The sequence below is a fragment of the Morone saxatilis genome, unplaced genomic scaffold (genome assembly GCF_004916995.1).
Source record: "Morone saxatilis isolate NCDOM2014 unplaced genomic scaffold, NCSU_SB_2.0 Contig1, whole genome shotgun sequence".
NCBI classification, from domain to species: Eukaryota; Metazoa; Chordata; class Actinopteri; family Moronidae; genus Morone; species Morone saxatilis.
The window spans coordinates 9,990,394-10,004,169 of record NW_023339651.1 but is presented as its reverse complement, the minus strand read 5'-3'; the positions used below and the strand labels follow the sequence as shown (position 1 = coordinate 10,004,169).

The 13,776-nt window shown below is 40.5% G+C and overlaps 1 protein-coding gene across 1 annotated transcript in view; it reads left to right on the top strand.

Annotated features, from left to right (window-relative positions):
* The window catches only part of afap1l2 (actin filament associated protein 1-like 2), a 36,180-nt gene extending 22,448 nt beyond the window's left edge, over positions 1–13,732 (top strand). The window contains exons 5-20 of the mRNA XM_035661729.1: positions 4,103–4,214; positions 5,381–5,464; positions 5,886–6,097; positions 7,115–7,294; positions 7,444–7,530; positions 7,716–7,800; positions 7,876–7,980; positions 8,524–8,735; positions 10,557–10,702; positions 10,813–10,924; positions 11,218–11,472; positions 11,631–11,913; positions 12,342–12,515; positions 12,598–12,785; positions 12,906–13,079; positions 13,200–13,732. Of these exons, the coding sequence (XP_035517622.1) occupies positions 4,103–4,214; positions 5,381–5,464; positions 5,886–6,097; positions 7,115–7,294; positions 7,444–7,530; positions 7,716–7,800; positions 7,876–7,980; positions 8,524–8,735; positions 10,557–10,702; positions 10,813–10,924; positions 11,218–11,472; positions 11,631–11,913; positions 12,342–12,515; positions 12,598–12,785; positions 12,906–13,079; positions 13,200–13,226 (2,436 nt within the window). The 3' untranslated portion in view covers positions 13,227–13,732. The remainder of the gene's footprint in view (positions 1–4,102; positions 4,215–5,380; positions 5,465–5,885; positions 6,098–7,114; positions 7,295–7,443; positions 7,531–7,715; positions 7,801–7,875; positions 7,981–8,523; positions 8,736–10,556; positions 10,703–10,812; positions 10,925–11,217; positions 11,473–11,630; positions 11,914–12,341; positions 12,516–12,597; positions 12,786–12,905; positions 13,080–13,199) is intronic.
* The last annotated feature ends 44 nt before the right edge of the window (positions 13,733–13,776 follow it).

Below are 13,776 nucleotides of genomic sequence, written 5' to 3'. Positions count from 1 at the left end.
CTTCACTTCTCTTTATTGGTGCAGCATCATCATCCAGCTACACATTGTGTGTGTGTGTGTGTGTGTGTTTGTGTGTGTTTGTGTGTGTGTGTGTGTGTGTGTGTGTGTGTGTGTGTGTGTGTGTGTGTGTGCACTAGACTTTACAGTCTTAACCTCAGAAGAATCACTTCTCATAATGTTCCTATTAACTCTTGAGCTTTTGTAGCTGTCTCTCTCACTTCAGGGGTCATATACTCTCAAAAGAATCTCTTTAATGGTCAATCAAAAGGATTAAGTCTTGTTTGTGGTCATATCAAAACCACAGAATGACATAACATAGTGTATTGCAACTTGCACACTATAACACCATTATTATTGTGTATCAAATGAATACTTCTGTAATTATTATTTGCCCTCGTCCCTATTTGTTATGATTTAGTTTCAAGATTTTTTTTAAATATTTTATTTTTTAAATGATCTAATTTATCATCAGAAGAGAGCTCTATAAATAAAGAAGATTATTAATCTCCAAGTATTATGTTAAAGGCACATATATTTTATTGGATCCCTTGATCCAAAGGCTTGTTTATTCCCATTATTGTGAAACTGGCTTGATTCCACTCTGTTCCTCTGTGATTCATGGCATCGTCCATCTTGTTATGTATCAAGGCTTAGGCCGGGCCCGTCTCTGAAAAAGCTAATTAAGGGCACTGTTGTCCCCTTAATTTATTTAAAGTATTTATGGGGCCCAGTCGTGTGGGCTTCTTTGTTTTGTTGTGCTAAAAGGGTTTGTCTGTGTGCATCCCAAGGACCAAAGGTAATAAACTATTATGTGTTTTGCCAAAATGCATGGGTATAAATACAGTACGAAGAGCCAAAATACATTTGTGAAAGTACAGAGCTTTCTTATGGCGGATGGAAGCATATAAAGAACAGGTGTAACTAATATCATTATTGGTGACTCAGTTCCACGTAAAGGTCCAGTGCGTAACATTAGGAGGATCTTTTGGTGGAAATAGAATATAATATGCCTAATTATGTATTCATTTGTGTATAATCAACTGAAAATAAGAATAGTTGTTAATAGTTGTTATCTTACGAACCTTTTATAGCAACATACGCCCTGGGTTGCCTTACATGGAGGCTGCTGTGTTGACCCACCACGTTTTTACATGCTTTGAAGATGCCCTGGTAGCTCACCTGGTAGAGTGTGCTGCCCATGTACAAAGGCTGTGTCCTCACCAAAGCCAGGGCCCGGATTTGCTTACAACCTGTGGCCCTTTGCTCCATGTCATCCCCACTCTTTCTCCCCACTTTCCTGTCACTCTTCAGCTGTTATCTAATAAAGACAATACCCCCCCGACACACACACACACTAAAATAATCTTTACCTTTATCTTTTACTTTTCTGTGACAAGTCTGTTCTTACCCAGTCAAATAAATTTTGCCTTCTCAGTTTACATGTGGCCACGTACTTTTTTCTAAATTTGCATTATTTTGAAGAGAGAAAAATGTAACTCATATAACATAACACAACAAAGTGACATTTGTATTTGCTGATACTCGCATTATGAAAAATCCACAACAGCTTCATAATGTAGAACTGATGTTACCCTCCTTAAACCACAGTGATAACATCTCTGTCCCACACACTACTTTGCGGGTCCTTTCCTCCACTTTCTGGCATGTAGGCTAATCACACAAAACAAATCATCGTCACTATGACTGTATGTGGACTACAACATGACGCCAGTTATGATGACAGCTTACTGCATCTGCTATGTATTACTGGAAATGTGTTAGTTCACTGACACAATATAGTAGGAAAAAGAGCTCGCAAGCATGGGATGCCCTGTTTACTGGGATCTGATCTGGGGTCTTTAACAGCCCACATCAGAAATTATAATTTTTTTATACAAACAGACAAATATGATTCGTTTTTCACTCTTTTGTTGGTCTGTACATCTAAACTAAAGCAGTAACTCTATTACCACTATACTGTGGTATCTGAAGGCCCACCACAGGCTGGTAACCACCAAACACAATATATCACTGTCTCTTTTCTCTTTAATTTCATTCATTTTTCTTTTACAGAGAGTAAGCATTGCTACACACCAAACATTGTTAAACTCCCAAAGTTGATTTCAGAGTTATGTTGCAGGAAGCGAATAGCTTTTGCTGTATCAAAAATTAAACACAGATAAGCTAAGCACTTTTGACCGACCGATCTCCATTCATTAAACAAACTCTGATCTTATAAGATACTTAAAGATGTTCAACTTTGTGAAAGCTCATACTTTTCCAGAGTCAGCCTCCCTCAGGACATGGTTTGCACGATATATGGAGCTCCTCTGCTTAAGGGGTTATTTCATATTTCTGTGATCTTGCAGAGAATGTGACAGCTTTGGGGGAAATACAGTGGAAATGAAAGATTACAGACAGTGTGTTCAGATCAGTAGTGGGAGGAAACGTTAGACATAGTTAAGAAAATGCTTTTTGTCATTCAACTCATGGGGTTTCACAGAGTTCACATGAGAAAAAAACGTTAAATTTTTTTTATATATATCCAGCAACATCAGACTTCTGCAACATGAAGGTACAAACGGTGTCCTCAGGCGACTCAGCCTATGTGTTTTTTGTCCTTGCCTTTGTGCCCCATTAACAGAATATTTTAAATCCTTGTACATAATAATCTAGAAGAGGGATACATGTACATAAAGTGTCTATTGTTCTACCTTTTTCTTTATCCACAGAGGAATCCTTCTTTCCATTATCGATCTCTTGTGTCATGATGTTTCTCTCTTTTTACTGGAAAGAAGGCATAGATTTCATCTTCATATAGTACCAAGACAAAACTTGCATATCTGCTATCTTCTGCCTGCCACCACAGATGTGAGATAGCTTGAGACCTGCAGTTACAAGTCGAGGAGATAAAGTTTTAAATTCCTACTGGTAGGAAGTTTTTGTTTCGACACATATGTATGTAGTATGAGTCAGAAAGTGAGCTTTCAATGGCTGAAATAGAAATATCTGATTTGACCACAATTGTCCTACAAAGAGGAGAGGGAACATGGGTTTAAATACTAGTAAGTAAGTAGAGAATAGTCATTGTGCACAGTTACACAATTCCAACGAAAAACCTGTTTATTTAACAGATAACTGTGACTGCATCCCTGAAACATTTTTACTCTGGATCAGATGTAATTTTCTCCCAAATCTCTCCAGAATTTTCAGCAACTACCAGATGTGTAAATGTTTGACACTCCAGAGAATGATTAGTAAAACTTGATGATAGATGATGTTACACAAACATCTGTGTGTATTAATTTGTTGTGTATGTGCATATTATGTATTATAAACTAATAATGTATCCTAAAATGCCAACAGGTCTTTTTTATTTCTACATTTTTAACATTGACGTTTGACAAACTGGATTTAGACATACAGTTTAAAGGGTGTATTCAGTCAATCATTCAGTTCAGTCCTTCGAGATTCACAACTTACCATCCTTAAGAAAAACGCGAAAAGAAAGTAATCCAGCATTGACAGATGGTGTCATGGGTCATGTGGCTGATTTGCTGACTTTAGCTAAGTATAAAAGTAATGTAGATATCTAAATGAATTAAGACTTATTCACGCAGCCAGGCAGCAGAGAGTGTGGATGTTTCCAGCAGTATGGGAAGGGGCAGACAGACAGTCTTTACCACACAGGAGATGAGAAGAAAGACAGAAGTGAAGCCAGACTTCTGATTGATTTCAGGAAAGCCACAGGGCCCACACAGATTAAAATACATGCTCTCCCTCTCTTTTCCAAGCTCGAACACACACACATACACACACACACTCTTCCCTGAAGGCAGGCATGTAACTCTTTAGTGCACCGGGTCAGACGAGGATTGGTTACATGAGGAATTCCCTACTTACTCCTGAAAGTGACAGCTGGATTAGCCACATGTTCAGCCCGGGGGTAAAACACATGTTGATGATGTGCGTGTGTATGTGCGTGATTGTATGGAGGCTAATATGCTTGTAGGGCATATCACTGAGATCAGGTTGATGGATAAAAACCTGACATTGTCTCACCCCTCTCTCCTCTTTCTCCCATCCTTCTCTCATCTTACAGGGTGTGGTGGGACGGGAACCGTTCCCCTTACCTGTCATTCATGCTCCAGCCTGTATAGACACTTCAGAGAGTTACTATGAGGAGGCTCAGCCTTATGAGGAAACTTTAAACGGTAAGAGCTCTGGTTCAATGTTATATTTCCTTGAAAACTATTTACAGCCAGGCCCAGATGAAGGATTGTTAGATTCAATAGTTGATACTCTCCTTTCTGCAATACTACTGCAAAGGATATAGTAGTAGGATGCTGTAGTATTGTGAAAGAGGCATTGCTGTGAAGAGGAATTCATCGTATTTGACCCACGTCATCATGGAAATATCGGTAGCTCATCCTTTCTTGAGAAATAAGTGTAATAATAATAAGTAATATTTTGTTGTTCATATATATCTTAACTATATTTCCAAGCAAAACCCAATGCATTGTGTGAGCAAGAGAGTTATCTGCTGTGTCGTGTCTGTTCTTTAGAAAACCTGAACCTTTTAACTGTTAACCACAGTGGAAACAGATACACAATAGTGGTGATCTACCATGTGTGCTCTCAATCGGAAAAAGGTAAAAGGTCTTCTGAGAAAGTGGTTTTATGCACCACAAGCTATGCCATATTCAAAATAAAAGCTAAAGGTTATCACGCACTGAGACACCATGACCATATTCTATAAAGAGCCTTATTTCTTTTTTATAACGATGCAGTGGGTTTGTGTATGTTGGGTTCACTTTCAGTGTTCAAATGTAACAAAGTGAATGTACAGTGTACAATGCTGAAAGCTCAAATGCTTAAGGTATTTCATTAGAATTTGCAGAATGCATGTTATTGTTCACTAAACCTCATCTGAAGATCTCTGATGTAAGCAATAAACAATACTTTTAGTAATTAGCAAGTTATTATATATTATGATACATTCCCAAAGGTTAGTGAGGTTAATTAGGCACACTTCATGCATCATTTTTCAGTAACAAGAAGACCTGTCATGGATTTCCCCTTATGTAATTTGGAACAATGGGCAAATGAAAGGTTTTACTTATTTTGATTTTGCTGAGAATGTTGCATGTGGAGGTTGAAGCTCTGATTAAGCAATGACTTTCTATTGTTGTTATATACTGCAGTTTCTAAATATATATGTTTTTTTTTTACATTTATCTTTTCTATCAATTTAAAAGTAGGTATTTTCCCTCACATGGTTTTCCAATCTTGCTACTTTCTTCTTCTTCTTCTTCTTCTTCTTCTTCTTCTTCTCCTCCTCCTTCTTCTTCCTATTCCTGTTCCCTATGACGTTGTGTAGATCTGGACTGTTTTGGCCTCCTATCAGGGCCCTGGATGCGAGTGCAGAGCTCTGACAGTGTGGTCTATGCCGTTATCAACAGGGGTAGCTACCTCTCTATCACTGGATGCGTGTGTTCGTGTATGGCATGTCGTGGTCTTGCAGTTGTTTGAGGCATATAAGCCAGAATGTGCACGGTCCAATTGGCATGCCGTCAGTTCCTCATCTTACAGCATGAACAGTGCCTTGCATGTAGACAAAATGTATCAATTTCCTAATTTTTTTGTTTTCCTTTTCATCATATCTGTCACCATCTTACATCAATGCTTTAATAGCTTATTTGCAGCCTGACTAGGAAATCCCCTTCCACTGAAGACGATCATCAAGTTCAAGAAAGCAAGCACTGACATCATTTAACAGTGTAATGTGGATCGCTGCTGCTCGTGCCTTTTAATCCCCCTCCATCTCCCTTGTGATTTTGCCTTTGATTTAGTTTATAGGTTCACGTCTGATTTCTGTTCCTTAGATGATGGGGAGGCAGTTAGCAGTTCATACGAGTCCTATGATGAGGAGGAGGTGACCAGAGGAAAGTCGCCGTCAGCGCAGCACCAGTGGCCGTCAGCAGAGGCGTCCATTGAGCTGATGAAGGACGCTCGGATCTGTGCCTTCCTGTGGAGGAAGAAGTGGCTGGGCCAGTGGGCCAAACAGCTGTGTGTCATCAAAGACCATCGCCTGCTGGTGGGTAACACACACTGACAGTTCAGTATAACTCAACATGGGAAAAAGATAATGTGAAAGTAAGCAAACCCTCAAAATATATATAAAACTCTGTGTTTAGCTGTCACATGCAGTTCTTGCTTAGCCAGTTATTTTCAGAATGGAAAATATCAGTCCAATAAATAAACCTGTAAACAAATGTAGTGGTGGGACAGTCTATCATGGTTCTCCCCTCATTTGTGCTGAGAATAATGAGAAAGACGCCCATGTCAAGGAGCCAAAATGCACAATATTTGGACTGGAAATGTGACTATTAAAACATTTTGGGGAACACACTTATTTGTTCTCTTTCCAAGAGTTAAAAACAAATCTCATAGCTGTGCATTTAGGCTAGCTTTAATCAATACCTTATCAACAATGGAGCAAATAAATTCACTGGGGTGGCACAAGTCGCACAAAACTGCATGGTTTATACCCAAAACTGCATTGAATTAGCATAAAGTGAAATGTGTGTGCAGAGGAGACTTTCATATGATACATGTATGTTCACTCTAGCTTTTCAAAGTATGACTAATTTAACTTATTTCTGTTGGACTGAGATTCTGGGTTCACCTCCCCATCACCGAAAGCCTTTTGATAATCAATAGTACAGTAACTGGTGGTTTAGGATGTGGTCCATGTAACCGTGACTCATCTTATGTAAGGATGTGTAAATATTTATAGACTTCTATGAAAATTCCCCGGTATGCATCACAGTAGAAAACCACATGTGGGTCAGGTTGGAATCATTTGACCCTGTGATTAACAAGTGTCTGTCTATTGTGCTAAATCAACACAAATAGTATTCGCAAAAGGTACTGTTATGATAGCACAGCTTGGAAACGTCTTTGCTTCATTTACAGCTGATATTTATTAAAAAAAACTTTATGCTACTACATTCACATGCTGCCCTACAGTAATGCACATGTTAAACTGTTCAGCTGGTGCCTACAGTCGACCCTCATATTGTAAAGCCACCGTTATCGCTGCCTCTCTCAGTGCTATAAGAGCTCCAAGGAGCAGACACCTCTTCTGGATGTGAGTCTGCTGGGCTGCAGTGTGGTCTACAAGGAGAAACAGCTGAAGAGAAAAGAGCACAAACTGAAGATCATTCCAGTGGGAGGAGAGGCCATTGTGCTGGCCCTGCAGAGCAAGGAGCAGACGGAGCAGTGGCTGAGGGTGAGCCATTGCATAAATGCCTCATGGAGCAGCACTATGACTCAACTTATTGCTGTGTTCATTAACTATTTAAGGACACATTTTACAATCATCTTTTTCAAGTTAATGCTGCAGTTTTGATGCAAACCAAACTCATTGTGGTTCATTAGGTCATTCAGGAGATCAGTCCCAAGCCAGCTGAAAACTGTGACCCCCAGCATTCTGTGTCTGACTCCTCAAGGCTCATTTGTACAAAGGTACACACTTTGAACTTATGTGCTTTAGAGTACCTGTCGTTCTATGATCAGACAACCTGTGGAAGAGGGCCGAGGCATTTTTGATTAGCTCTACTGAAACTATAGGAGCTCAGTAGCAGTTTTATAATTTGTATTTATGAGTAAAATGCCTACTTAATGACTAAAATGTTGATATGAACTTTCAGGGAGAGCTGAGTGAGAGACACTCGGTGGCTTCAGAGAGCGGCAGCAGCACTGACAGCCATGCAGAGACTCCCGAAAACAAAGATGGTGAGTCTTTAGCTTTTTTCAGTCCAAAAAAAAAATAAAAAATCATATCAAACATTCTTCTCTTGCCCTCCACAGTGAAGAAAAAAAGTGGTGCAGGTTTGAAGTTCAGCAACCTCATGAACATTGGCAAGAAAAAACCCTCCTCGTTAGAGAGCCCAGAGAAATGCGTGGACATCTCAGGTAAGCAGAGAAACACATTAAAAAACCCCAAGGCATGTACTGATTGCCACTCAGGTGCAGTTCTTATCCTTTGACACAATTACTTTCTGTTCTGTAGCTCTTGTTGGATGATATTCGTGGCGGCGGGATGTCTGGTGAAGATCTCTATGTTTGGTTGTTTTATGCCAGACTAAACATGCCAATATTTTCCCACATGCAGCCTTCTGACACTCATAACAAAACTCTGGGGTCATCAGTACTTCACAATCAGTCTGGAAAAGTTGAGGTGTTTTTTCCGACAAATAGGACATTTGATAATTTTCAACCAGTAAGACTGCACCACGACAATTTATTGGCTCTGATTTAAGCAATAAACAATAATAATCAATGGGTTTATGACATTAAACAAACATAGGGGAAATGACTGTGGAACTTGTTTTGGGTAACTTAAAACAATACAGTATGAGATGCTGAGATGTGAATAATCTGTAAATGTTGGGTATGACTTAGTAGGAAGAGAAACAGGTACCACATGATTAAGTTACTTCCTCTTTCCTCGATCAGGCTACCTCAACGTGTTGGTGAACAGCCAATGGCGGACTTGCTGGTGTCTAATCAAGAACGGGCAGCTATGGTTTTACCAGGACAAGGGCAAGAACAAAGTGAGCCAGCCCGCTGTGAACCTGGGGGGCTGCAGCGTTTTGCCCGACCCCAGCCCTGAGCACCTGTACTCCTTTCGGATCGCCATGGACGGCACACAGCTGGCGACCCTAGAGGTAGACGGCCACTGTCTTTTCTGCTGCTTTGCAACGTCCCTGCTAAAATGTTGTGGATTTGAACATTAGACTGTTTCATTGGGGTATGATTGTAATGATGAGCTGGAAAATGACGCGATAGAAATATTTCTCTAACCATTGAGTAAATGGTTTGACACAAGAGAGTGACACCCTTACTGTCAGGGTGTCACTCTCTTAAGGGTGTGTGTTGGTTAAGGGTGTCGGATCTGGTGGGTTTAAACAAAAAAACGTACGTGCTCAACTCATAGTGGGTGCTAACCCAAAAAGGCAGAAAATATCAAATGAATTCAGCCCATCTGTTTCCTTTCACACTGTGCATACAGTGCAACATTATTAGTGTCATACAATTATTTGCGAGTGCTGATAACGTCATTTACTATTTTCTGATCCGGTGGGTTACAGGCTAGATAAACTATTTACCGAAGACGATTAAAAATATACCGTGACATCTGATGTGATACAAGAGGTTTTGTGACTCATGTTTGCCTCAGATGAGCGCTTAGTTCTGTTGGAGAAATAACCAGCGACACTAGAGGCTTAACTAGTTTCAACTAAATCAGCTACGAAAATTGCTTGCACCACGAATATTTGTGGCATAACTAGTTAGGTAAAGTCATAACTAAGGCAAGTGGCCAGTCAACAATCAAAAATAGCTTCATAATCCATTGTTACCGTGCACATTAGCTTTCTAGCCAGCATGAGTGACTTGGTATCGTAATAAGCTAGATATTTATTTTCTTAGAGTTATGTTGTAGCCTAACATATCTCAGTGGTGCAAACGTTTCTGTTGTAATCCGTAAATCACAAATTACTTATAATTCACGTTACAACAAGGCTAAATCTGAACTATCACTGGTGCAACAGGCTGCAGATGTCTAATATGTCTGGGATGGCAAAAACAAATGTCAGCATTTCTCAAAATTTAAAACAGTGTACAGCTACTTATAGGAAACACTAACATGCCCTCATTTGGAAATCACTTTCTGCTGACATCAAACTTAGCCAATGTAATATATGTGTGTGCACAAGGGTGGTCTGCATGTTTGTGTTCATATGAGTGTGTGTGTGAAGGGTGTGGATGTACTGGGATTTTGGGGACTGATGGTACGCCCTTTTTCATTAGGCTTCCAGTACCACCCTGCTACAGCATTTGGTCATAGGCAATGGAATTTAATGTTTAGTCTTGAGGGCTCCCTCTGACACATTTATAGGGGGGGTTTTTCTTGTTATTATATTCTTTTTTTTCTTTTTTTTACAGGTCCAACATTAACCAAAACAACCTATTTTAATTCAGAGAAATAGTGTATGTGTCAATACAATCAGGTTATCATGCAGTTCTATTATTTGAGCTGTTTGAATCTCCCGAAATAACTATAGGCTGTTGTGTCTTGCATCATGGGTGTAATTTAAGCTGGATTTGTAAGCATCAGTCGCACTGAATTTGTGTCTGTTCTCAAGGTGTTACCGCTTAATTGTATATTCTACATATTAACAGTTATATTATTAATTGTAAATAAAGACCTAGAAAACAGCTTTACATTCTCACTACATCTTGCTGTTTCATGCAGCTTTTCTTAGATGAGTGGAGCTGCTCAGCTCAGGATAAACATTCAACTTCTTGACAGGTTTTGCACATTAAAATAATGCTGGGAATTGAAAATGTATCAATCAGTTCATTAATACAAAGTGACAGATGGCATGCAACACAAACCATAAGCTGTTTTTTTATCTTATGATGTTGCAAGTGCATGGCATGTACTGAATGCACGTTGTTCCACTCTTTCCCCTCCTCTCTGTCAGGCTAAGACGTCCGCAGACATGGGCCACTGGCTGGGCCTCTTGCTGTCACAGACGGGGAGCAAGACGGACCCCGAGGAGCTGACGTATGACTATGTTAATGCTGAGAGGATTTCCAGCATCGTCAGTGCTGCCAAGACTTCCTTATAGTAAGATCGTTACCTCTGTCCACTTTAAAGGACACTTATCCCACCGGTGTGTGCATACTTGGGCACAGTATCTAAGCCAGACCTCTCTGTACATCTGTGTGTCTGTCTAGCTTGATGGAGAGGAGATATTCAGAGCCAAACACCTACATAGACACCCCACCCTCCATCCCTCACAACTCTGATTTGCTGTATGATGATGTGGCGTCTATAGCTGATCCAGAGGTATGTTCCAGTTTAATGCACCAAGTTATCTAAAACCAAAACAAACAGGAATCAAAGTTATAATCTCAGTTCATTTAAGTTACCATTTTATCATCATTTACCACATTAAGAAAAGGACAATGTGATAATAGATGATTCAATTTAATACTAATAATATATCCATTAACTCCAGATACCATGAAATATAAACATCTCTGTTGTTCTGTAGATCAGTTTTCAATTTCATTTTCACTCTTACATGGACTCGCTTTCCTCTGGCCACTTTCCAATCTCTTAACTTCTGCTAAATACAGGATGCTGAGGATAGTGGCCTGCCAGACACTGAGGACAACAATCTGCAGGAACATAATGAAACGTGCACGCAGGACACCAAGAACTCAGTGGAAACGGAAGAGGACGCTGAAAACAGGATTTACCTGGACCTCGTCCCTCTACGCTCCTTTCTCCATACGTCTAGTGGGACGAAAGCCCCCCCTGCCAAAGAAACTTGTAGACATTCTCTAGTCACAGTAGAGGACCAGAAGGACCCCTCATCTCAAATGAAAGAGGTAGGTAATAGGGATTTATTCAGATTTGCTGTACTTGGAACAGAGATCACTGCTTAACATGTTCAGTCTACTGAAACAGATGTATTGTTGGACCTAGAAAATGGTATTTAGACATTATATTTTGTGCTTTAATTCCATATTAAATGCTCTAATGCCAGGTCATTTCAACTAACCGTACTGAGCCAGACTCAACGCCTGTGTTGAATGGAACGAGTTCGACCTCCGCAACCAGCAAACCAGAACAAGAACTCCAGCCGACTCACATTCCACCACAGCCACAAACTCAACCAGTCAAGACCTCATCCCAAAGCCAGGAGACCCCCAAGAGGACCAGCCTGGGAATCCCACAGGTCTCCCCCGGGGTCCAGATGCATAAAGGCGTGACTGCTGCCGGGTTCCCTCACAGTCCTCAGCCCCTGCGGCCCAAGGCTTATACCATAGGTGAGGACAAAAAAAACAGGGATGCTGGGTTTGCTGGGTTCTGTGTTAAAAGCCAGATCCATCACTATCACTACCTCCACATACACCTTGTTCAAATATTTGGTAAATTATTTTTCAATATTAAGCAGAAATTCTCTAAGTTTTAAATGTACATATAATTGTTTTCCTTCACACTGAGTAAGACTGACTGCTTTTCTTCCTGTGTAGTCTTACATTACCATGGCTCCCTCTAGTGATAAGATGCATCCTCTACAGTCAAAGGCACAGCTTCACAGCAGAGTGCTGATTTATATTATAAAAGAAATTAGCTTTTTTAATAATGAATGCTTCTGTTTTGTTTCTCGTTGCACTCTTGGGCAAATGTCATGACAAATATTGGATGTTGTTATCCTTATGTATGAGCTAAAATGTACAAAATTCATTCCCAGGGTGTCCCGGCGCAGTAGAAGGGAAACTGGGCAAGAACCGCACTGAGGCGGACATGCGCCGCTACATCGATGAGCGCGACCGCCTGGAGAAAGAGAGGGAGGAGGTGAGGAGCAGTCTGTCAAATCTAAAGAAGGAAAGGAGGGAATGCAAAGAGGAGCTCAGCGCCTGCCAAGGTACACCTCGCTCATTTCTTGTGGCACATGGGCTCTGATTACACACTGATCTGTGCAACTGACAGCTGTGTGTTGTCCTCAGATCCTAAGCAGCAGGCCTCATTAGAAGCCTGTTTAAAGCAGAAGGAGGAGGCGTGTCGGGAGGCGGAGCGGCACAGGGTAGAAGTGGAGCTGCGATTGGTAGAAGTGAAGGAGAGTCTGAAGAAGGTGGAGTCGGGGCCTTTCACACTGGGAACCACACTGGACAGCAGCCTCCAGGACACGCCCACGGTTAGTGTACTGGCAAATTGATTTAAATGAAATATTTGACATTCATGCTTTTACCGCCCTTTAGTCTGTTGCTGTTATTTGGTTCTTTCCCTCACTACCTCTCTACCATTTTACCCTTAGCCTAAAGCAGCGACCCTGTCCGCTCCCCAGGCATCATTATCGTCATCATCATTTCAACCCTCCAACAGCAACGTCAGCGCAGACCCGGCCTCCCCTGTCAACTCCGCATCTGCCCTCAAGAGCAGACCGGCCTCCATCATGGCCACCAAAGGCAAAGTCTTGCAGAAAGCTAAGGTGAGACTATAGATTTGAGGTATCTGGCACACAAATGTATATTTCACAAAGTACTACAATGACTGTATATACTTCATACTGTAAAAAAAATACCTAAATTTAATTTTTTTGTATTAACAGGAGTGGGAGAAGAAATCCACCACCTAGAGGGAGACCCGGATGCCCTTTGACCTCCCTTGACCTCTCAAATCAAGTTTTTCCAACCAGACAATTAAATCAGCATACACTCTTCTCTTTCTGGATCCTTCATCCCCATCACCTCCTTGTCAAGACTATAAAGAGCCAATCAGAGAGACGCACAAGCTGTCTTCTCAAATACCACTGGATAATCTTAGTATGGAAGACTTTTCAAGTGGTTGTTTCTCCATTTGGAAATTGATGTACCGTAGTAGGATTTCAGCCAGTCTAACAATTGTTCCTGATAATAATGCACAAATGGGATGTTTCAATATTGAATACAGCCAAACATTTGAAACCACTGATGTAGAAGACCCCTCTACAAAATTGGACATTTTGTACACTCTAGATTGTAGCTTGGTTCATATATGCTGGTAGCCAAGATGTAAATATATTTACACCATTATTCAGCCTTTTGGCTTGTATTGCTAGCTAAAAATGCACTTTTTATTCAAATAAAAATGTACTGACAGCAATAATGGCTTGAAATTGGTTTATGAAAATGTTTTGTCTTTAGTCA